Source organism: Cupressus sempervirens, chromosome 3 (genome assembly GCF_028749045.1).
Source record: "Cupressus sempervirens isolate cs-2001-9-10 chromosome 3, ASM2874904v1, whole genome shotgun sequence".
NCBI classification, from domain to species: Eukaryota; Viridiplantae; Streptophyta; class Pinopsida; order Cupressales; family Cupressaceae; genus Cupressus; species Cupressus sempervirens.
In genome coordinates, this window is record NC_143120.1 from 1054254425 (window position 1) to 1054279934 (window position 25510).

A 25510-nucleotide genomic window follows, 5' to 3' on the forward strand; every position below is an offset into this window, starting at 1 on the left:
CTTGAAGCATAGTTATTTTCAGTTAGTTTTTGACAGGGATTACCTTCTGGAGTGGGGTAGCACCTGTTATGAGACGTAGTTAGGGAAAGAGGAGGTGGTTGAGCTCACCCAAGAGCTTGAGATGACTGTGGACTCTCTTCAGTGTACTTAGTTGGCTCTTTAGGAGTCACAGTCACAATTGGATGATGTGACCCTAGAATTGGAGCATGTTCAGACCACACTAGCTCCAGATCTAGTTCATTTGCATATTGTGGTTGGTGGTGAGTTTGCTTCTATAGTTGGGAATGATAGACATGATGATGTAGCAGGCACATCTATTTCGGATATGGGTGTAGTAGGTATGGATGAAGTAAGAGTATCATTGGAGTCGAGCTCTCATGTTGATTTGCTTCCTTCTGTCGAAAGCAAATCTATGTCTTCATCTCATACAATTGATAGCATGGGTCTGTTGGCAGTGCCACTTTTTAAGAGGGATCAGCTGTGGGTCACAGGGGAGCAAGTGGATGCTTCCACATATAATTTCTACTACACAGAGTCCTTTATGGAGTATCTATTGGAGAGTTCGGATGTGAGGGAGGATTCGTATAGAGTGTTTGAGGGTACTCTCACCTGAGGTTCTCATGCTATTCAGATGTTGGTGGGAAAGATTGTAGAGACTCTATCTACTATGCTTCCCCACAGGGATTTGGATTTGCTGAGAGGATTGCCTAGGATCCTGCCCAACCAGTAGTTCAGAGTCAGAGATTGGAGCCATCTTCTGATTCCAAGACTGGTACTAATGAGCCCTTGACAGAGATTGGGAATTTTTATCGACATTACACTGTGAGTAGTGCTCATCACTTTAATTTTGACCCATAGGTAGAGAATTTGGTTTCATGGTGGTGTGGGTTGGCTCCAATTTCATGCCATCCATTATGGGATGCGTTGTTAGCACCATCTTTTGCAAATGGGATTGATAGCTGCAAATTAGACCCCTTGCAGTATCTCCACACCCAAGATAGTTTGGCAAAGGTTGGAGTTGGTGGTAGTGTTTCAAGTACCTATGGTTGTTACCATTGCCATAGTACAGTTGGGTGTGAGTATCAGTTTGATGGGGACTTCGGTGTGGAGAGGGTTGGTATTTTAGTTGGGTTGAGTTTTGATAAGTTGTTGCCTACATCACGCCTCGGGTCAGTTTTCAGATGATTCTGATGTTGATGTCTGTTATTTGGGTGTTGGTGCTACAGGAGTTGCTTGTACAGAGGAGGGATAGTACGCGGTTCTACGTTTGGGGTCCAGGTGGATTGTGATGTCCATTTTGCTCAAGGATTGCTTGGGGACAAGAAATCTTAGGGAGGGATGATTGTAATGTCCTATTTTTTTAGCAAGTTCTTGTAGTTGACTAGGTCAGTTCACCATTGCGATCCTCATGAGCTGGCAGTAGGATTTGAGGGTCTCAATTATGTGGTTATAGGCTTTCCAACAACCTATGGTGTGTTTTGGCTCCATTTGAGGGGCTTACTATTTATAGTAAGTCAAACTATTCATTCCAATGAACTAAGTTAGAGGAGTTGGGTGATGCTTTCGATTTTTATTTCAAGCTTTTGGTTTGGGCTCCAAGAATCTTAGAGGGAGCGTCTATTTATAGTAAGTCACCCCGTCAGGTTCATTCATTGTCTTTCATCATCAGGATCACTTTCGTATTGTTAGATTTTGATTCTGATGCTTCTTCAGTTGTTTTTGCAAGATGGGTGAATTATTATTATTATTCATCTAAATACACTGAGGTTGCTATGTTTGATGCTCACCTCAATATCATAGCTCGTTGGAACTAGGACAAAAAGTTTTAAATTGTGGGAACAAGAAATAGTGGCTTTGCGTGTTAGAATTCTAAGTTATGATAGAAAAGATCATTTTCTGGAGCCAAAAGCAATTATTAAATTATATTAATGGCACTTTAATATACTCTAATGTTGTGGAGTAAGCTTCTTAAGAGGAGTTCTTTTGGGAAACCGGTGCCATTTGGAGATTATAAATATGAGGACATTTGATGAGAAAAACATCCGATTGATTATTTTCTTTTGTTGCCTATGAAGAGTTTCTGAGTTTTCTGATTTCTTTGCCCTTGCTGAAGTATAAGGTTTTGGAATTAAGAAGTGTCCTATAATTCACAGCTGAGGTATTGTGAATTAATTATGAGAATTGTCCTAATTAAATTATAGTAGTTCTTGACTATTATGTACTATATCTGGGAATTTCATTGTGGCTGGAGAATTTGTGATTTAGAATGCCATTATTGTGTACTGTTTGGCGTGGTTAAAGAAGAATGTATTGTCGCTGTCATCCCTATATTTGGTAGTGATTTCAGACATTGTGGAAGGCTGCAACCAATTATTGGAGGGCAGCAATCAGGTTTTAGAGCACCTACGATTATAAGCAAGGAGCATGTATTTCTGAACCTGCAAGTAAATTGGATTATTTCTTGTGAGCTGCAATCCATACTTATCTGTTAGAAGTCAATTTCCAAGTTCATTGTTGCATTCTTGTAAATTTCCAAAATTCAATTTTTAAATTGGATATTAGTAGCATTGCCATCAATTATATTATTACTTTTGAATTGTTTAGTGGTGTTCATTTGTCCAAATTGATAAAGACTTATTCAATTAAAATTGTCAGCACTTGGATGTGAATTTAAAGCATTATTTATTGAGTGATAATAATTTTCCTACCAAATGTTTGACAAAACATCAAACTATTAATTAGCAAAAGCAATGTTTGTTAAGGATATAGTCTGTTGAGGGTTTTTACAGGGATGGCCCGATGGGTGACATCATGGGAAGTCTTGGTGCTTCACCTCTGTGAGCATCCCCTAAATCTAATTAGTGCAAAGTGTTCCATTTATTCTCATGAGAGATGAATTCGTTTGAATCATTACTCATGAAAGATTGGTAAATGAGTTTGACTCAAAAACTACACAATTAATTCCTCATTATGATAGCAAACTATGGTGATTAGACAATTAAATCCCTTAAATTTGAATGCATATATTCATTTCTTATGTAGGAGCTTTGCATTAGGAAATACATGAGATTATATGATTTCCATCCTTTGGGAGTATTACATTTGATTATGAACCTCCCTCCTGTTAGAGTAATTAGTTGTTTTCACTTATTAATTAAATCACTTTGATTTAATTAAATAAGTTGCCTATTACTCCAGTTTTCTTAAGCTATCTTGTAGGTGCATATAATTAATATTTTATTAATTATAATGTGCAACCTAGCTTTTTTAGGCTTTAGGTTACTTTTTTCGGGTTTCGATCTCCTTTATAAGGATTGATTTCTTTGTAATTCATTGAATCCGTTGAATAATATTTTTCTTTATCTGAATACAATTTTTTTGTTTTTCAGATCAAACCCTTGCCTCTTGTCTTTTTCTTCTCCGTGATAGGTTTTCTGCATACAGGTTTTCTTGGGCTTCATGGATATGATTGGCATATTTGCTCAAATCCTACATGGTATCAGAGCTAGATTTGTTGTAGCTTGTTAGTTATTTGGAGGAAAAGGGAGAACAAGGGTTTGGCGGATCAACTCTGGTTTTTTTTTGGATTTTTCTGAGGAAACAAGGGGTCACCGATTTTTGGAGCAGTTTGAGGCCAAACGGATGTCATGGATGGATTCAGAAGGTGTCAAAACCCCTGTTTCCATATAAAATTTGTTCGATTTGGACGTTGATCTGGGAGGCAAAAAAAATTTGCCAGGCAGGGCCGTACGGCCTCTACACGCACTTCGAGGCGCTAAAAATCTCAAAAATTACCAAATTTTTTAAAAACAACTGTGGTTTTTTGCCACCGCAGTTAGAAGAAACCGCTGGCGATCACCGAAACCGCTAGCGGCTGCGGTAAACCGCCGGTGGTTACCGCTAGCGGTCTTGCAGACCGCCAGCAGCTCGGTGGCCGCAGCGGCTCCACCGCTGGTGGCAGACCTCCCTCCCTCCGCTCAGCCCCCACCGCGGCGGCAGCCCTTCGCCCACCCACCACTCGGCCACCGCTCCGCCGGTGGTGCGATGGTGGATGTTGATTTTTTGTTTTTTTTATTTTATTTTTATTAAAAAAAGTAATTTTTCATGCATTTTCAGAGGCTTTGTCGGTTTTTTTCTGTAGCTTGAGCATACGGACATATTTTTTCGATTTGAGAAATGCGCCGGAATGCTAGTTTCAAGGCGGAGATATTGGTATAGGCTTTTTTGAGTTTTGATGCAGTTTGGTTGCCTATTTTGGCAGTCAAAGCCGGAGGTTCTGTTTTGCACTCCGAGAGGCGTATCTGGAGCATCCTATCTCCAATTTGGGACTTCTTTATATAGTTGGAAAGCTGTTTCTATGCTCTTTTTCAGTAATACTAGTTGTTCCAGATTTTGCTTTAGGCATATTTGATTCAGTCTTCTGCATTTTTGCATGTTGGTGGATATCTTGGTTGTTTCAAGTCCGAGGATCAATTTTGTTGCTTCAGTTGCTTCAGTTTGGGCTGTACTCTCTTTTGTATCAGTCTTATGTCTTTTTTGATCATTGTTGATACCATTTGTAAGCATATTTTTTGCAAATGCACTGAGATAAAGTGCCACTTCTTGCGTTTCAAGATCCTTTTCATCATTGTGGTTTGTTGTACTCGCACTATTTTATAAAGTGCCATGGGGGGGATAGTTGATTGTCGTTTAGGCCCTCTTCCTTTGTCAAGTGAGTGTTCCTTCCACAACATTGGCCCCATGATGTGTCGGTGACACATGCCTTTATAGGTGTTTGTACCTCACTCTCAATGTGCCTGGTTCCTGTGTTGTAGGAGTTTTTTGGCCCACTTTTTCAGTGGCCTATCCCCTCACCCCATCTGCATTAAGGGGGGGTTATTTTGTTGTTCTAATGCTTCTTTGGTTCGATGTTTCGTTAGTGTGAGCTATGTATTTAGTACCTGATCCTACATACTGGGCGATTGCAGTGGTTGGCTACCTATGCATTTCGGTGAGATGGATCATCGACCATATAGACACGCTCAGTTCGTGCCTTCTTCCATGGAGGTTCTACATATTAACATTTTGACAAAGTTTTGCAACTTCTTCTGCTTTAGTGGTTCTCTTCATGATCTTTCTTTGTTCCTTTCTTCTGAAACATTCTTTGCTATCTCTTTTTGGAGTAGGGTTTTCCCCATATGATTTTCTCTATTTCTTTGGTTTACAGAGATTTTCTGAAACATGCTGCGACAAATATCAGTCTCGTATTCAACAACTACAATGCAAAGTATAAAAATTTGACAGAAGAAACCTGGAGTTAGTTGCTGTAGTATTTTTGCAGATGTAGTTGGCAGCCTTCCAAACCCCCAAATCAGCAAGAATAAACAATAAACTTGTTGCAAATACCGTTCATGTACTGTAGCAAATTCACTATTCATGTGCATTGTAGCAACCACTATTCACGCGCACTGTAGCAAAACACTATTCACCCGCACTGTAGCAAAACACTATTCACGCGCACTGTAGCAAAACACTATTCATCCGTACTGTAGCAAAACACTAAATGAAACCCAATGTGTCCTCCTGACTGTGTCTTTCAACAACGAAGAGAATGCTAGCAAAGAGGGATTCCGTCCTCCAAGCCCGATAATCAGATATCCAGCAACATAACATCAATCTTCATCCAAGCATACTAAAAAGAAGCTCTTCCATTTCTTTTATAGTGTTCTCACAAGAGCTCAATCCTTCATTTTCTCAATGTGGAATAAAACATAACTCCCTTTATGTAACTTATATCTCCAATGTGTTATAAAATAAAGGGGACTCTTTTAATTTAAATTTTTCCCACAAACTATAGTCTATGCATTAATAAAGTTAAATATTTAAATTTAACTTTATAAAATGGCTTTATCAATGCATAACAAATCTTATCAATGATAAACAAGTCTTCTTGTCGATTTAAACAATTACCATCGACATACCGCTGCCACTGGATGTCCAACCATGTCCAAGATGACTTACTATAAATAGTAAGTATGCCCAAAGTTGCCTCAAAACCCCTCAGAAAGACCTGCAATTGAAACTATCTAGGCCAAATGGCCTCTAAGTCCCTTTAATGTCCTGGTTAGCCTACGGGACTGTGGGGAAATAGGCTAACAACAACATCATGCTATGAATGCTAAAAAGGGGACATTACACTTGGGGAGGAGTCAGTCATCAAATCATACAGAGCATTCAGTGAACAAGTAATAAGGGATATATAGGAGTTACAATTTCAGAGATGAACTATTTTGGTATTGGTGCCACTGCTGATCTGGCAATGGTTAAAATTGCGATTCTAGATGATGTGATTGTTCTTTGAAGAACCAACAGAAACATTGAGAACTGCAGTGATTACTAGAGGAAGTCAATCAGTCCTAAAGGCATTAACTAGTGGCAGTAGTTGTGTTTGACCAAGCAGATGATTAGTATCTAATAGACATAAATTATGAGCATGACAGTGAAGCATGAAGGAATGAACAGTTTTCAGATTAATTGAAAAAACTTATAGTGAAAGATCTGTGTGGAGCAGCAATATATATATATATATATATATATATAGTAAGAATTATGCAAAAAGAACTTGTTTATCAGAAATAATACAATAATGCATACAAAATCACCCAAGCAGGGTTACTGCTTGTTTAAGGACTCTTAGCATTGACATAATTAAAGCAGTGATGTGTAATTAACATAAACAAACAGTTAAAGGCAGATCTAGACAAGGTTAAGCAGAGAGATAAGTCATTTTTTGATACACCAACATTGGTTCATCACCATTTTTAGACACTCATCAACATATACGAAAGAGAACATCGAATAGACAATCATTGAATGCTCTTTCATCTAGCTTTCAATTGAACTTTCGAGAACAATATCCTAATATTCCAAACTATCCAGATAGAGGAGGTTACATCAAGACCTTTTGTTGCTTCTTTAATACATAGATTGTTTGCATCATATGAGTTCTAGTTCTTTTGTCTTTTTTAATGTTTGCATGCTATTCTCAAACCTGACAAAGAAAAGATAAAGATGTGCATTGCACATATAACTCCACAAGCTTGAATTCTCTTGTAATGTCCCCGTTTTTGGCAAGTCTATGCAGTTGATGGAGTTAGCTCGTCATAGCGACCCTCGTGAGCTAATAGGGTGTTTTGGGGGTCCCAGCTGTGGACTTACTGATTTCAGTAAATCTATTTTTGGCAGTTGCTATTTTGGCAGTGTTGTGGGTGGCTTTGGCAGTTGGTCGTCACCTGCAGTAAATAAGGTTAATAATTGCATGAGCTCTTATTTATTCAATAATTATCAAATTGCATTATTATAATGATATGTATATGATTATTATAATGACATTAAGAGATATTTCTAAAGAGTATGTTGGAAAGTTTCAAGTGTTGAGTTCTTTTAGGAAACTTCCACAATTTTTGTAGAGTTTTTTAGGAAACTTTGGCCAATGAAAGATTATAAATGCGAGCTCATTTCATTGGGAAAAGGAAACTTGAATATATATTTGCTTTTGTTGCCTTTGTGGTTTTTTTCTGAGTTCTGAATTGTGAGCCCTTGCTGAAGTATAAGGGTTTTTGAGTTTTTGAAGATTGTTTGAAGTCACTGTTGATGTATAGTGGTTTCACTGATTAAATCTCCTATCTATGATTATTTGTAATTAGGAGATTGGCATTATAATTCTGAGAATTTTGAGTTGGTGTGTGCAAATTATGCTGAAGTATATGATTTGCAGCTATTTCTCTCTCCTAGTGTAATACTTGTGTCTACGGAGAGTCAGATTTTGGAGATTGCATAAAGGATGGTGGAGAAATTATTTGTGAAAATCGAATGCAATTCTGAAGTTGTCTTGGGAATTATGATTTCCTGCCATTAACATTCATAGATCAATTGTTATGTCACGTGAGGGAGGGATTGTACAAATTCTGGAGTGTGATCGATGTGTTACAGCATTGAAGGAAGTTGTTTCAATGAAATTGAGGGCTGTCGTTTGGTATTAGGAAGCTGCGTTTCTGGTCTGGAGTCAAGTCTATGTGAATTCTGAGCTGCAACCCTTTCTATTTGGTTTGGACAACACCAAATATCAGGTCTGCATCTCTTAACAATTGGTGTGAGGATCGTCCAAACAGCTGCACACAATTCTGCCATCCCAGACGTCCCACATTCATCAGCATTTGGTCTAATTTGGATAGCATTCAATCTAGTCATTAACCTCCAGCCTCATTGGACTATCGTGGCTCCTTAAGCAACACATGGTGGCAAGGGTGAGCAATATATACTCTCCTGGGATTGAATTTGTCAACCAGAGATCAAATTGAAGCACTTAAGTTGGAGAATAGGAATTCTTTGAAATTGTTAGCCGACTAGATGGTTCCGGCGGTATTTTGTATTCTGTAGCCGACGGTCCGGCGATGTTTCTGTAGTCGACGGTCCGGCGGTGTTTCTGTATTCTATAGCCGACGGTCCGACGGTGTTTCGGTATTCCGTAGCCGACGGTCCGGCGGTAAATAGTTTGTAACGGATAGAACAATTGTGGCCGACAGACCCCTTCGGAAAGGTTCGGCAGTAGTATTTATATCCCGTCTGGGATCATTGTAAATCATCATTAATCTACTATTGCGAATATTATGCTACTGTTTTGCTATTACTTTCTGTATGCGTTCATTTACTTTACCCGTACGGTAAACAGAAATATTGAGAAAATAGGTTTAGTTCATTATACCAATTCTTCTATGTAATGGAGAATATGGGTGATATCACCTTCTGATGTTATTTGGAATAATAAATGATGATGCCTCCAATATGATTCCTAATGGAATTCCTATGTATGACTTAATATAGAAAATTGTAAAGGATAGTTTGGTGTTGTTTCCAGAATTAGACTTTAATTAAATGGTAATCATCGGTGTTGTCTCTCCTATCTTATATACTTAAGATATCAACTATGCCCTATTAGATCATAATCTAATTGTTCCTTATAATTTGTAGTATTCCCTCGTAGCAAGAGTGTTAAGTGTTGATATATATGTTTAGTTAGGGGGTGTCTAGTAGGACCAACTCCAATGATAAACCTTCAATATTACTGCACAGAGATTCCAATCTTCTATCGTATCTTATGAAGTTCCTTAGTGCGTTTGGTATTAATCTCAGAGTTTCTGATCAAAGATTCCCGGATGGTGATCTCCTTCTCTAATCTTCCTCCCCCGTGACTGCCAATGCATCTATTAGTATGTCACTTTATATTGTAACTTGCCAGAATCGTCTGAGACTCCCTTCGACCTACTTCTATGTTATCCTTCTATTGGTACTCAGTGATGTGTTTTGTCTCACATTCGAAGGTCGGCTTTGACTAATGGTAGTAATGCCCGTAGTCTCTTCTGGATATGAATTCCAAAATTTCTCCCTTGCTACGTTTGCGGGTTTGTTTGATTGATATTTCAATGCTTCAACTGTGGATGGTCTTTCTTCCCATCCCTATATATTTCGCCCTCTTCCACCTTGATCAATGTGTCCACTGTTGTTCTCTACCTCTACTTCCGTTTGTCCTTCCCTTATATTTCCCCCGTATCCTTTTTTTTTTTCCCTTCTTTTTATATTTGTATTCTCCCATCTGGAATAGTCACATCCCTCTCCAAATATTACTTATGGTTAAATTTAATTTATCTTTGATTAATTTGATCAATATACATTCTTAGAAATATATGTGTTATGGACAATATATTTTAGAATTATATTTATATTCATTATTTAATAGTTATTTAATATTTGTTATTATTATATTCATTATTATATTCATTATTATATTATTATTTTATAATAATATATTATATATCTAAAATATGATATTATATTATAATTGTATATCATATTATTATATTGATAATAACTTATTGTTATTATTATTATTATCATAGAATCTTATTTGAGAGTGGGGACATTAATATAAGAATAAAATAACATAAGAATATATCATATTATTATATTAATATATTATTTATCCTATCATACCCTCTTATTTTACTAATATAATATAGTAATATAATATAATAAAATATTATATTATTATACTAATATATTATCAGGTCCTCTTATTTTATTAAATCGACTACTTATTTTATTCTTATTATTAAATTCTAAGGACAAAATAGGGGACATGACAACAAATCAGGTTTCTATTGTTCTTTAATCATTTCAGAATTGCTTGTATTTAGTTGAATGCAATCAATTGAAGTTTGCAATTGTAGTTGTGATCTTTATTTGAGATTCTATCTATGTTCAAAACTACAAAAAACATATATTCAAAAAATACATAAATCTGAAAGAGCAACACAAAATCCAAAATATTTCTCATTTTCATTCAGCAAACAAGTATAGAGCCGGTTGGGGTTTTTACATCTCTATCATGTGGCTTTTTATTATTTCTGTGAACTTAATATATACATTGAAACCATGACACAGATTCCATAATCATTGGACACACTGGTGCATGAATTCTTTATATGTCTAGTCTACAGGCCACAACTACTAGCATCATCTGCATTCTTTTACTTTTGTGAAGAGTAGGTATCATTTGATTAAAACTGATGTACATTTTAGTATGTAGTAATTTGAAATCTTGAGTATGTTTGAACTCTATCTCTCTGCATGGTTATAACCTGGATTATGCATATGGACATGTAGGAAATTGTTGATTGATGTTGTAAAAATATGAAGACTCGTGTTTCCACTTATCTTTAGCTTCCATGCAAAACTTAAATCTCTTTGTTTTATTGAGCTAATCCTTAAACTTTTGGATCTAATAAGGGTGACAATTAACGGGTGGAAAGGATCTCATAGTGAGATGAATCTGGAAAAACAGTTTTTTACAATAACATTATTGGCTTTTTAGGTTACTTTATCGGCTGATTAATGTTGACCAATGTTACTAGGTGGGGTCGTGCTTTTCTTACAAGAGAATTTTTCCACATGCTAGGCTCTAAATTGGGAGATCGTGTTTTGCTTGTTGTTGCTGAGGATGGAGAAAACCTGGTAGCTGGGGCATTAAATCTTATTGGGAGTGATACTTTATTTGGTCGTCTTTGGGGCTGCCATCCAGAAGTTTATTATCCAAATTTGCATTTTGAAGCTTGTTACTATCAGGTACCAAATTGAGTTTGTCACTATTCTCTGCTACTTTAAATAAGTGATTTTTCTGTGACAACTTTGGCATTGAAAGAATAATTCAAGCACTGACATTTTCTGTAGTGGAGAAGATCAACTACCAAGATGGCTGTCATTCTACAGGGTAGCTTTTTTTGTTTGTTTGTTTGTTTGTTTTTTATAGTTAGATTATTAAACAGTGTTTAAGGCTGAAAGATATTGGGTAGCCTGTGCTTAGTAATGATCAACTTATAATCTACCATTGCGAATAAAAGTAACGGCTATCTAGCTTTTTAATGTATGTATTTTATTGTTCATTTATAATATATATTACAAGACTAAGATAACAACAAAAACTGGGTTGTACATATTAATAAAAACTCTAAAATATTACATGGCATCACTCTGTAAAATGATTTCCCTTCCATTTTTTACCGCATTTTCTCCACTAGTTTATTCCCAATATCTTTAACTTCCTTATCACACTTCTGGTATGATTTTTGATTGATGTAATGTATGTTTGTAAATAGTTTAAAAAGTTTCCGAGTCTCATTGATCATTTGTCATGTCCCCATTTTGGAGGCAATTTGATTTAATTAATTTAATTAATTAGGTTGTCCAAAATAATAAATATTTTATGAGGATGACTAATTAATTATTTTAATTAAATAAATAAGTGGTATTAAGTTAATTATTTATAAAGTAATAAATATTAAAAGGTAACTTTATATTTAATTAATTTAATAAAGTGACTTGAATTATAAAATATTTTTTATCAAGTCACTTAATAGATAAAATAAAATAATGTTCTAGAAGTTTCTGGAGAAAGTGGAGAAAAAGAATAAATAGGCACCCCGGGCTTCATTCTAATGATCTAGTTGTTTATTTCTCTCTTCACATCAAATTGTGATTCAGTCACATAGTCTATTGTGGAGCCAAGTGGTTTCAGATAGTCAGTTGATCTTTGGGAACGAAAACTCCCTTGGATTAGCATAACTAAGGAAGTGAAATATCTTCTAAAGGGTTGCACAATTGGAGGTGATACTTCAGTCACTTCACCTAGGGCATCATTGGGCCTAAGGCCATTTTCAGCATTTCAGCATTTCAAGAGGCAATTTTAGCAGGGCCGAAATTATTGGAGGTCATTTCTAGCAGGTCCGCAGGCTAAAAAAGCAGTCCGAAAAAAGCAGGCCGAAAAAGCAAAACCGAAAAAAAAGGTAGTCCAAAAAAGAAGCTCCGAAAAAAGCAATCCGAAAAAGCAGTTCAGAAAAGCAAAACAAAAAAAACAAATCCAGAAAAAGCAAGTGGAAAAAGCAGATCAAGAAAAAAAAAGCAAGCGGAAGGGGCAGCCTTGAAGGAAAATATTACAGCCATCCACAATTAGGTTCTTCACTTCTCATTTGGCATATTTTCTGATAAATGTAGGTTTTCAGCTGAGTACAAAATATAGCTTCAGCACTTCATATTTTACATTGTTCTTGTCTTTGTTTGCCATTTGGCATTATTGGTATCAAAGGAAGGCTAGGATTTTGCAATTGAAAGAGCTTGTAATTTTTAGACTATCTATATTGCAAACCTCGAGTTTGATGATCAGCTTATTAGTTTGCATTCCAATTGTTTGACAAAATATCAATTGGTTGTAAGTTCTCTTTTAGGCATAAATATTGTTATAATTTTGCATACTAAGTGTTTAGATTTGTAAGAAATGATAAGATTGAGCAAGGAATGAGAAACAATCCAAGTAAGTTAAGTGTGAAACAATGTTGCCATGAGATGAGCAAAATCCAAGAGCATACACCAAGATGGTTCAACAATGGAGACAAGGATTTATAAGGGAAAGCAAAGAAAACCCCTTGTGAGTATTATGATTGAAGGCAAATGCCTAGAGAAGAGAGAGAGAGAGTGCTGGAGCAAAATAGCTCAATACAATAACATCAAAGTGATAAGAGTGTAGAAGAAAGAAGGAGGAGCATCTCTTATATAGAGATGAGAAAGGAGTTGCATTTGTAACTCCCATTTCTATGAATGCCACATTCATAATAGGTGTGTGCAAAGTGTAACAATCCTCTTAAGGAGGATAAACTAAATTACTTAATAAAGGAATAAAAAAGAGTTGTCCTTACATGTGGAATAAAGGACAAACAATGACATGTCCTTCACATGTGTACAATAGGACAAACTACATTTAGGGATCCTTGGAATATCCCAATTAATACATCCAAGGGAAGATTAACCTTTCTAACATCCCCCCTTAATCTTTACTTGGGGAGTTTACATCAATGGGTTGTAAACCCAAATTTTTACAATGAAATTGAAATCTCTCTTTAGAAAGTGGTTTGGTTAAAATAACAGCCACTTGATCTTCTCCTTTACAATAAAGAAGAGTAATTTGCTTGTCTTCAACTTGTTCTCGAATGAAGTGATGTTGAAGTGAAATATTTTTGGTTCGTGCATGAAAAACTAGATTCTTTGCCAAGGCAATAACACTTTGATTGTCACAATGTATAGGGGTAGGTGATTGTTGAGGTAGACCCAAATCGTCAAGAAGTCTTCTAATCCATAAAGCTTCCTTAGCTGCATTGGTACAACCTTTGTATTCAGCTTCAGTTGAGCAAAGGGAAATAGAGTGTTCTTTTTTGCTTTTCGAAGAAATTGCACCTGAACCAACAAAGAAACAATAGCCACAAGTGGATTTCCCATCATTGGGATCTCAACCTAGATCGGAATCAGTATAGCCATGTAAAATAAATTCAGAATTTGCATCATAAAATAATCCCATATTAATAGTTCCTTTAATGTACCTTAAGATTCGTTTAGCAATTTTAAAATGAGTTTGTTGAGGTTTAGACATAAATCGAGAAACTAAACCAACACTATAAGCAATATCAGGTCTAGTAAGAGTTAAATAATTTAAACTTCCTACCAACTGTCTATACAAAGTTTCATCAACAAAAGGAGTATTCATATCAGCCATTAATTTAGTTCCTAATTCACATGGAATTGAAACATGGTTAGAGTCATTCATCTTAAATTTTTCTAAAAGGTCATGAGCATACTTGCTTTGAGAAAGAAAGATACCCTTAGGAATTTGGCAAATTTGCATACCTAAGAAGTAATGTGAAATACCTAAATCAGTCATCTGAAATTTCTGTTTAAGTTGAAACTTGATATCAGAAATCAAAGCATTTGAACTAGAAGTGAGAATTAGATCATCTACATAAACAATAACAATGATAATATCATCGTTAGTATGTTTAATATACAAATTAGGATCATTCTTACTTCTAGAAAAACCTTGAGAAATAAAGAAAGAATTAATTTTAGAATACCATTCTCTAGGTGATTGTTTAAGACCATAAATAGATTTTTTCAATTTGCAAACCAAATTTTCACTACCTTTCTTAACAAATCCAGGAGGTTGAGCCATATAGATTTCTTCATGTAAATCACCATTTAAGAAGGCAATTTTAACATCCATTTGATGAATGGGCCAATTCATTTCAGATGCTAAAGCAAGAACTAATTTGATAGTAGGCATTTTAGCAACAGGAGCAAAAGTTTCATTATAGTCTAATCCTTCAATTTGTGAAAAACCTCTAGCAACTAGTCTAGCCTTAAATTTACTAATTTCATTATTAGTATTCAATTTTGTTTTGTATAACCATTTACATGAAACTATATTCTTGCCATGAGGTAACTTGACTAAGTCCCAAGTTTGATTAGCAATTAAAGAATCATATTCCTCTTGCATGGCTTTTTGCCAATGAGGTTGAGAGTTAGCTTGATCAAAAGACGTAGGATCGTTAGAATTCATAATAGTAGTCATCAAAGCATAATTACAATAATTAATCCTTCTATGTTTAATTCCACCAAATCTAGAAATGTAGTCATCACCTTCATTGATTAAGTTTTGAGCCCATTTAGGTTTACGTTTAGTTGCAATGGAATTATCACTAAGGGAAGAATCATTAGCAATAAAAGCATCATTAGTAGCTACTTGAATATCATTACTTGTAGTAGGAGAAATAATAGGTGGCACTTGAGTTGAAGGGTTAAGAGGAGGAGTAGGGTTAAGAGAAGGAGATTGGTCCTCCACCAGCACAATTTTAGTGCCACTGAATTCTGCATCATGTGTAGTAGAACAGTCATGGACTCCATTTTCTGCAATACAAATATCTCTAGCAACATGAACTTTGTTAGGAGTGGAATCATAAACACGATAACCCTTAGTGTTTTCATCATAACCAACAAACATATAAGGAGATGACTTAGCATCTAATTTATGCCTTTTCTATTTAGGGGTATGAACATAAGCAACAGATCCAAAAATCCGCAAATGATGTAAATTAGGTTTCCTACCAGACCAAGCCTCTTCTAGAGTAATAACCTTGAGAGCTTTGGTAGGAGTCCTATTAGGAATATAAGTTGCACAAAACATGGCTTCAGCCCAAAATTTATAATGCAGATTCTTAGCATGCAACATGCTTCTAGCCATTTCAACAATGGTCCGATGCTTTCTTTCCGCCACACCATTTTGCTATGGTGTATAAGGAATAGTAAGCTCGTGTTTAATTCCACATGATTTCAAATAAGAGTGAAAAGCATTATTCACATATTCCTTTCCATTATCAGTTCTAAGAATTTTAAGTTTAAAACCAGATTGCCTTTCAACATATAACTCAAATTCAATGAATATATCAAGAACTTGATCCTTGCTATGCAAAAAATAGATCCAAGTTCGTCTAGAAAAATCATCAACAAAGGTAAGTGCATACTGAGAACCTTGGATGGAGTTATTCTCCATGGGGCCCAATAGGTCACTATGGACAAGATGCAACTTATGAGTTGCCTGCCATGATTTTCCACTTGGAAAGGGCTCCCTATGCATCTTACCACTCATACAACCTGTACAGGAAATCTTAGAAGGAATAATGTGAGGCAAGCCATCAACCATATTGTGTTTTTTCATGAAAGTAATATAATCCGAATTTAAATGGCCAAGTCTTTCATGCCATATATTGAAATCAACAGAAGTATGTAACAAATATCGTGAACTAGCAAATTCATGGAATTTAAACAAATTGTCATTATCCATTTTAGCATGAGCAATCACTTTTTGAGTTTGAGGATCTATGACATAACATGTATCTTTATAGAATTCAACTTTATAGTCCTAACATAACTGTGAAACAGAAAGCAAATTAGATTTCAGATCAGGTACATACAATACTTCATGCAATTTACCATTAGGAATAGTTACATCACCTAAACCTTCAACTTTACAAGTCTGATTATTAGCTAACTGAATAGGAATGTTAGCAATATCAGGTTGTAGAGAATCAAAAATTTCTTTATGAGAAGTTACATGTGATGCACCACTGTCAACAATCCACTCTAAAGGTCTACAAAGATTAAAGCTACAAGTAAAAGCATGACGAGAATTAGAACCAGTAGAGTTACCTTTTTTATGATTTGATTTTTGATTATTGTTACTGTTGTTCATAGGTTTTTTATCATTTTGCTTTTTAAAACAGTTATTGACAATATGACCATCTTTGCCACAATAAGAATAATGAGGTTTGGAATTGGAATGATTCCTTTGATTATTAGTATTACGATTGTTATTATGATTATTGTTATGATGATTGTTATTATTGTTATATTTCGCATGAAATTTATTATTGGAATTATTAGAATTAGTATTATATTGTTTGTTGTTATTATTGTTATTATTATTGGAACGAAAATTATTATTTGAATTTCGAGACACAAATGCATGTTCAGTTGATTTAAGGGTACCAAACTGAATTAGCTTAGCTTCTTCCTGTCTTAATAAAGTTTGAAAAATAACATAAGTTAACTGAGAAGTTAAAGTAGGAATAGCAAGTTGTGCATGAATATTAGTTATAAACTGTTGAAACTGTCTAGGAAGACACTTTTTAAGAATAAGATGAATTAAACGAATGTCCTCTAACTGAACACCTAAGGCAATAATTTGGCTTTTAAGAGAATCAAATTTTAACAGAAATTCATCCATACTCTTAAAATCTACATACCTGAGATCTTCAAGTTGATCCTGCAACTGTATTTTGCGGTATTCATCTCCACTGTCATACTTGGTTTGCAAGATTGACCAGGCATCATGAGCTTTAGAACAGTGAGCAATTAACACATATAAATCTGAAATAATGGAAATACCAATTAAACCTAAAGCTTCTTCATTTTTAGATTTCCAAGTATCTTTTTCATCTTGGGTAGCCGCTGAACCAAGTTCAAGAGAAGGATCAATGGCTATTTCGAAGAGGTGTTTAAAACGAAAAATGAATGAGATATGAGTTTTCCAGGAATGATAATTAGAATAACTAAGTTTTATTTCTAGATTTAAGGTTGACATTTTTATGAATAAAAAATGCCCCCCCTAATAGAAATATGACTTATACGTTAACTTGATTGAAAAAGAAAACGTGATGATGGAACTATGAATTAGTTTCTGGAAAAAAAAAGATTTAACTCTGCAACAAAACGTTAGTACAAGGATTAAAAAAACTCCTGCAGAAGCGTTTTTAGAGTGATTATAACCTTAAAAAAAAAACGAATCCAATTTTCTATATTTAGGATGGCTATATTAATGATTCCTAATGATTAAAAAAACGGAATACAGCATGAAAGTGTTTTTTTTATTGAAAAAAAATAGAGGAATCTAATTTGCTATAATTAAGATACAGAATGATTGAAGAAAGAAAATGAAAAAGAAAGTAACTGCTAAAAGAGATAAAAAGACGCTAAATAACTTAAACCACAGACATGCAGAGGTCCGGACGGCAAAATGACAAATGCGAATAGACAAAGATGAAAAAGTTATGCAGGCATAAAGACAAGCTGCACACCAAAAAAAGTAAAAAAAGTTGCGGATTCTGCAGATAAAGAGGAGTCACAGAAGGAGGGCCTGCTATGAGCCTTTTTTAAGGAATGCTAAAAATAAATTATATTCCTCAAATAAAGCTACGAGGCTAAAAGAATCTGAAACAAAAAAAGGCTTTTGAATGATTGCACTTTTTTTTAAAAATGTCTGAGATTTAAAAGATTGAGAAGAAAATTGGGTGCATGACGGGAATTTTCCAAATGTTTGATAGGCACCAAATTCTGGCTGTGAAGCGCTTGTATGGCCAAAAGAAGCTTCCCACAGCTCAGCGATCTTCCAGTTGTGAGAGTCCAAGTCCTGATGAAAAGACACTTTCTGTATAGTATGTGGGAGCTGATGATAATCACAGATCGCCAGTCGATTCCTTGGGACATTCAAATGCAGAACCAAGTTCCAGAGGAGCCTCCAGGGCTTCTTCTGTTGACTATAGCAGCAGCAGCAGCAGATTTTCTGTGTCTATCCCCGAATCAATGGCCTCGGAGAAGCTCGAGGCTGCGAGGAGCTCGTGGGATGAGAGAGACACGAAAAGCTTGAATGCAAAAGATCCTCGAAGGTTGTCAGCGGACACTTAAAAAAAGTTATACAGCGGTTGCATGCATATGAAGATTTTAAAAAAAACTTATACAACGGTTGCATGCAGAATATACGGCAAGAATGAAAAAAAAGGAAAGATTCTTTTAAAAACTTCAATAAGAGATCTTGAAAAACGCAAAAAGTAAGAACTAAAATGGAAAGAACAAGAAATTAATTAAGGTCACATAAAATTTTTATTTTAAAGTTTTTTTTTTTATAAAAATTAAAAGGAATTAGGAAATATATTTAAATTTAAATAATATGTATAGGAAATATATAAAAAAATTATTTTTTTAATCTATTGAAATTTTTTAAAACATACTTAAATAATGATATCCTTCAATAATAATAAGTAAATGATATGAAGTAATATTTTGTTGTTTTGGCGGCACGCCTTCCAAAACAATAAAAAAAATTTTGAAACTTTTATAGGAAAACCCTTTGGCGGCAAGCCTTCCAAAGAGGGTTAGTAAACAATGATAAAAATGATGCAATAAAATCTGCACACAGGATGTTAGAGTGAGCAGAAAATTGCAACACAAACTTCTTCTCTCAATGACGTCTCCAAATAAGGTGTGCTCCAATGAATGGAAACCTTCAACACAAAACTTAAAACAAGGATTAGATAGCCAAGCTCTGATACCATGTAAGAAATGATAAGATTGAGCAAGGAACGAGAAACAATCCAAGTAAGTTAAGTGTGAAACAATGTTACCATGAGATGAGCAAAATCCAAGAGCATACACCAAGATGGTTCAACAATGGAGACAAGGATTTATAAGGGGAAAGCAAAGAAAACCCCTTGTGAGTATTATGAATGAGGGAAAATGCCTAGAGAAGAGAGAAAGAGAGTGCTGAAGCAAAATAGCTCAATACAATAACATCAAAGTGATAAGAGTGTAGAAGAAAGGAGGAGGAGCATCTCTTATATAGAGATGAGAAAGGAGTTGCATTTGTAACTCCCATTTCTATGAATGCCACATTCATAATAGGTGTGTGCAAAGTGTCACAATCCTCTTAAGGAGGATAAACTAAATTCCTTAATAAAGGAATAAAAAAGAGTTGTCCTTACATGTGGAATAAAGGACAAACAATGACATGTCCTTCCCATGTGTACAATAGGACAAACTACATTTAGGGATCCTTGGAATATCCCAATTAATACATCCAAGGGAAGATTAACCTTTCTAACAATATTAATGCCACTTGGTTGTAAGTGCATTAATGCCATCCTAGGTTGCATCCAAAGTATTTGTCATAATTACTAATTGTTGTAGCTGCATTTTGCAAGTAGTTTAAGTCACATATATGTATTGAATATTGTCAAAATTAGTTGCACATTCATATTAGGTCATTGTTTAGACAATCTTGAGTCTTTTTGTAAGCATTCTCTTTGATGCAAATCGAAACGAGAGTCATTGCAGCAATCTGAAAAGTTATCAGTCATATGACCTCTTGTATGCAAAGTGATTGACACAATTCTTCGAGCCTTCAATCAGCATTTTAAGATCGGATTTGAACAAGACCATTACAGTGGTATCAAAGTTTGCTTGCAAAGTGTTTGACGAAATGTCAAACCACTGAAGTATAAAGATTTTTGGTATTTGAAGAAGTTATAACCTGTTGGGGTTATTACATCATCAGATAACACATTGAGAATAAACCAAAGAACCAAAAATCGGAATCGGATTGGAATCATCGTGAATCGCCTATGAATTGCCTGAATCATCGCTATGAATTGGCAAAGTGAAAAAACCCTTGAAATTTAAAGACTTTAACGATTTAAAACTTGTCTCATGCACCCTTTACCGAATATAACTAAAAGACACTATAACATGATTAAATAGAAGTTAACATACATAAACAAGAAACCTAATTGATAAATCCATTAGATACGTGAAATGTAAATTGTAGCTTAAGTAAATAAAAGTCATAAGATCATAATGAGTCATGACATAGATATATAGAATCTAGATTATAGAATTATAAATGTTCTCAAATCATAAATGTGTGTAAGATGAAGATCCATAATGACAATCATAAAACCAAATCAAAATGACATCAAATCATAATGTATGTAAGATGAAGATCCATGATGAAGAATCATGAAACACGTCTATTTGTAAAGTCAAAGTGTAAACAAAATGAAAAAAACAAGGCTCTAGCTCAAGCCTCAGGCTCATCATCATCCTCAAGATCAGTTGCAGCCTCAAGGTCAGACTTAGCCTCTAAATGCCTTTTACAAAAGCATCTAAGGTAGGTCCTAGAGGACCGTTGAGCCATAGCCCCCGCATGTCTGATGGGTGCATGAACATCACTAGGGCCCGCATCTATGGCGTGCTCTGTGTGTGCACATGTGCATCTGCCAATGCCTGAATGTGCTCTAGCCACCTCCTCTGCCATGGCCACAACCTCTACCTCTATATCTACCTGGTCAACCCACTCATGGTCTTCTTCAATGAAGACTGTTGCATCTGTGGCCTTAGTGAGCCACTTTGACTCTGGATCAATCTCCTCTAGAATGATCGGAGAGGAGTCAATGGCCAAAATCTATCTGGTCCTAAGGCGAAGGTTGTAATGAACAAATACAATGTCATGTCCCCTCTTTTAGCTCAATCTAGCAGAGACATGTGAGTCAGCTTATTATGGGGTCTTGTAGGCTAACAGGGTTGGATAGAGACTCAGTATGGTTATTCAGTGTTGGGGACTTGATGTTCTGACAATTATTGATCAATTGGGAGAAATTCTTTGTTAGTAGGAGGCAATTCTCACTTTTTAGGAGGTATGATCTTGCCCAGGGTTGGGTCTCCATGAGATTACTCTTTGGGTTCAATTTCAGAGGGATAGGGCTTGTTTCCTAAATTTTAGGAGCATTCCTAGATTTTAGGGATGAGACTTCTAGTAGATCCTTGATTTCTAACTTCAGTCATAGACAAGTGACAGGATGATTTTATGACTTGTGATGTCAGTTGGGCATTTTGTGGCTATTTGGGTTATATTTTTAATATTTCCTAAGTTAGCGTTTATTAATTAAATAAGGCTAAGTTATTAGCCATTTTGGAGTAATAAGGGATTTTTGGCCTCATCTGGATGTGCATCCTATGGTGTGATAGTTCGTTGGAAAGGTCTCAAAATTCTCTAAATCTTTCTCTTTGGTCTCAAGGCAATTCAATGAACAAATTTCTGTCTATGAGGAAAAAGGTCATTTTCTAGTAACATGACCACTTTAAGATAAGAAATTATAACACTTTCACTACCCAACGCCACTTGGAGACACTTAGGGTTTGATTTGCAATTGAGAGGGGTTATAAAGATATAGAAGCTTCATTCTAAGATCATCTTTTGCATATTTGACAACTTGTTTATGAATTTGCTCTGAATGAGTGATTTCTAGTCTGGGACGCAAACCCAGGTTAGTGATTGGCTGGGACATAGCCCTCAACAATCTTTGGCACAGAATCTCTTAGGCATTGTGCGTGGTGATTAAGGATAAAGGCATCAACTCTCATTGGGGTTTCAATGTGGCATATCATCTTTCTAGTTGGGACGTGGTTCATTGCAGCCTATGGGATGCCATTTGCAGCAGATACACCATGTGGTGTATAGAGTATTGCTTGTATTCACCTCCAAATGTATGTTGGATTCAAGAACAATCTTCACCTTCCAGTTTGATGTCAAATTTGTATGTGAGCTTTGGGAAATGCATTAGATTTATTGTTTGGCTCTATAATTCAAACAAATCTGCCTAGTACGGTTTGCAATAATTCTAATTTTTACTGAATACAGTCTTGTTTCATGGTTGTTGTTCCCTATTCCTTTCTATGTTATAAAACCATCAAAAACAAACAAACCTTTCTGCACTTCTGTCTAGTTCTGCAAGAAAACATAAATAAATAGGGAAACAGATTTAAAAATATAAGATTACAGTAGATCAGCAGAAGAGATTCATCAGGGATCTTTCATACAAGATCATTCAACTTCTGCACAGACAACCTGTTTCGCCTCTTCAAGTGGATATGCTCGAAGATGGACCAACTGCACTCACATCTAGAAGCACTACTAGGATGACTCAAAATATGGATGGCAATCTTCTGAAGATTTGGGGTTGATTGCCCAAACATTTGCCACCATCTATCTGAAATGAGGAAAAAGAAAAACAATGAGTCTCATTTACAAGCACAACTTTAAGGCTAAAATTTAAATTACAAAATCAAAAACTAAAATGCATAAGTCATAAGAATTATGAATTAACTTTAAGAATATATTGTTTTTACCTGGTTGTAATGATGTGTGAGCCTCTATAGCCATCCTACTAGAGAAAAGCAGTCCCTCTTTATTATTGAATTTGTCTAGCTCAATGGTTACAATTGTAGCACTACCATTAGGACTCAACCTCTGCATGACTGTGTATAGGCTGGTAAGAACCTCCTCATCCGCCCTGAAGTTAGGAAGGAAACGATATGTTGGATTAAGATAATAGGCAGCTACATGGATAGGCCTATCGAGTTGATTCTGCCATCTCCTATCAATAATGTCCCAAATGAGGCCATCCTTCTTCGGCACTCCTGCATACTGGGCTCTAATGGCCTCTTTAGCCCCATCGATGCTCTCATATATGTAGCCTATAGAGGGTGTCTCCCCATCAGTAGTTCGTAGGAGAGATACAAGGGACTCATTGATCTGCATATAATGTAAAAATATAAATTGAGTCAAGACTCAAAACTAAATTATAAAGTTAAATCATTAAATAATTAAAATTATGAAATAATAAATAACAATACTAAATGTTAAATTGTAAAAAATTTGCCTTGATTATTTCTTGAGTAGGTACCCAAAAACCATCCTCATCAAAGAGGATATTCCTCACATCTATACCCACGGTGGTCTTAGCATAGGAAGAAGAAACAAACTCCTCCCCAATAATCATGCGCCTCAGCACTTCCCTTGATATCATCAAGGACTTCAGTCTGATGAAATTCGACGCAAACCTCGTGATGCTCGGACGAGCTACCTCCCTATCTTTCGTGTATTTTCTCATTGTAGTGAGGACAAATGCATGATTGTATATAAACTTCATATACATTTTTCCCTTTCGACACATGATTTTACCCACTCAATCTTACCAATGTCCTCCAACATGAGGTCAAGGCAATGTGCGACACAAGGAGTCCAAAATATAGTGGGGTGCCTCTTCATCAATAGTTTTCCTATAGCAATTTTAAAATTAATTAGAAAAATTCAAAATTTGATAAGTTAAAAGTTAAAAGCTTAAACTGTTAAACTTAAAAGTTTACCTGCAGCAACATAACTTGCTACATTATCCATCACCACCTGCATCACATGTTCTTCCCCTACCTCTGCTATGACTTCTTCAATAACCTCACCCAAGTATGTGGTGTTTTTGACTTGAGAGGAAGCATCAATAGATTTGATGAACATGGTGGATCCTACAAAATTGAAATAGAGAAAAACATATAATTATCATGATTATGAGTCATGGACCATCAACAAATTAACAATCAATCAACAAATCAAAATTAAAATTAGCATGTAGGAAAGTAGAATGATCAATCACCTCCATAGGAAACAAGAAAATTGAGGAGTGTTCTTCCCCTCCTATCTATCCAACTATTAGTCATGATGGTGCAACCCTTTATGGTCCATTCCTTTCGATGGTCAGCTAGCTCAAACTTCATGTCCTCTACCGTTTCATCTAAAAGGTAGCCACTCAACTCAGCCTCTATAGGGGCTTTAAAGCCCGGACCACAAATAGTTACGGAATCTATCATGCTTTGCCAATAAGGAGTCCTTATAGAAATAGATTGTGATTAGAAATTTAGTGTTTACATAACAAATCATTATGTAATATCAAATATGAATCTATGATTACACAAGTTGAAATATTAAATAATTTAAAAAAAGAGCAAGTAAAAAAGAAATAATTACCTCGCTTCAATAAATGGAATGTTGCAAAAGTACCAAAACTTGCAAATTTGTTTTCTGGCAACATCATAAATCTCCTTGTTCAAATTACCCATGCTCTCAAGCGAGGGTTGTGAGCCAGGACTAGTGTGTGGCACAAAGTAACTATCCAATCTGGACTTCCGCACTCTAGGCTGAAATATAATAGGCCCAGGCTCAGTATAAGAACGACTAGCACTAGGACTAGCACTAGCACTAGCACTAGGACAAAGGGGAGGCCTAGAAGAAGCCTCTCCAACGCAAACTATGGATGCGGATGTAGATGCAGGTGAGGGCGCATGGGAGCCAATAGCACCTAACTGTTCAAGTTGTCTTTTCTTATTTAACTTCTCGTTCCAAAGCCTCTAATGCCAAATACATTTTCTTTTTACCTGAGCGATTTGTTTAGTGCACGGGGTAATTGTTTACCACATGGGTAAATAGATTAATGCACACAGACAATGAACAAGAACAGCAATACTCCTTTTATTATTTGCATATGTCAAGAGATTACATAATGCTTCTGATGATTACAATGATTTCCCACAGTGTACATATACCATTCTGAAGAACCTTCCCGAAGGGGTCTTTCGGCTACATAATAAATAATTATCATCTACATGCTAATCTACCCATCAGCTACACAATATCTACTGACAACATCAACTTGTCGACTACACAATATTTACCGACGACATCATCCCCCCAAAAGAAAAAGTCATCTCCAGACAAAAATTACAAAATATCCGAGACAAATTAACAAACAAAATACATTAACTGACTAACTACAACAAGATAGATCTATTTCTGTCACATCACTTTCACATTTGTCCCGTGCCTGCACCAAACTAGTCTCCAACCCACAATGCATCTGTAGCCTCTGCTAACACAATA

General features: G+C 35.5%; 1 protein-coding gene across 2 annotated transcripts in view; it reads left to right on the forward strand.

Moving 5' to 3' along the window:
* Nucleotides 1-25510, forward strand: part of LOC149570358 (acyl-CoA) — a 428133-nt gene that overhangs the window by 343192 nt on the left and 59431 nt on the right. For both annotated transcript variants that reach the window (XM_089823003.1, XM_089823004.1), the window contains exon 10: nucleotides 10950-11160. In XM_089823003.1, coding sequence (XP_089679129.1) covers nucleotides 10950-11160 — 211 coding nt within the window. The remainder of the gene's footprint in view (nucleotides 1-10949; nucleotides 11161-25510) is intronic.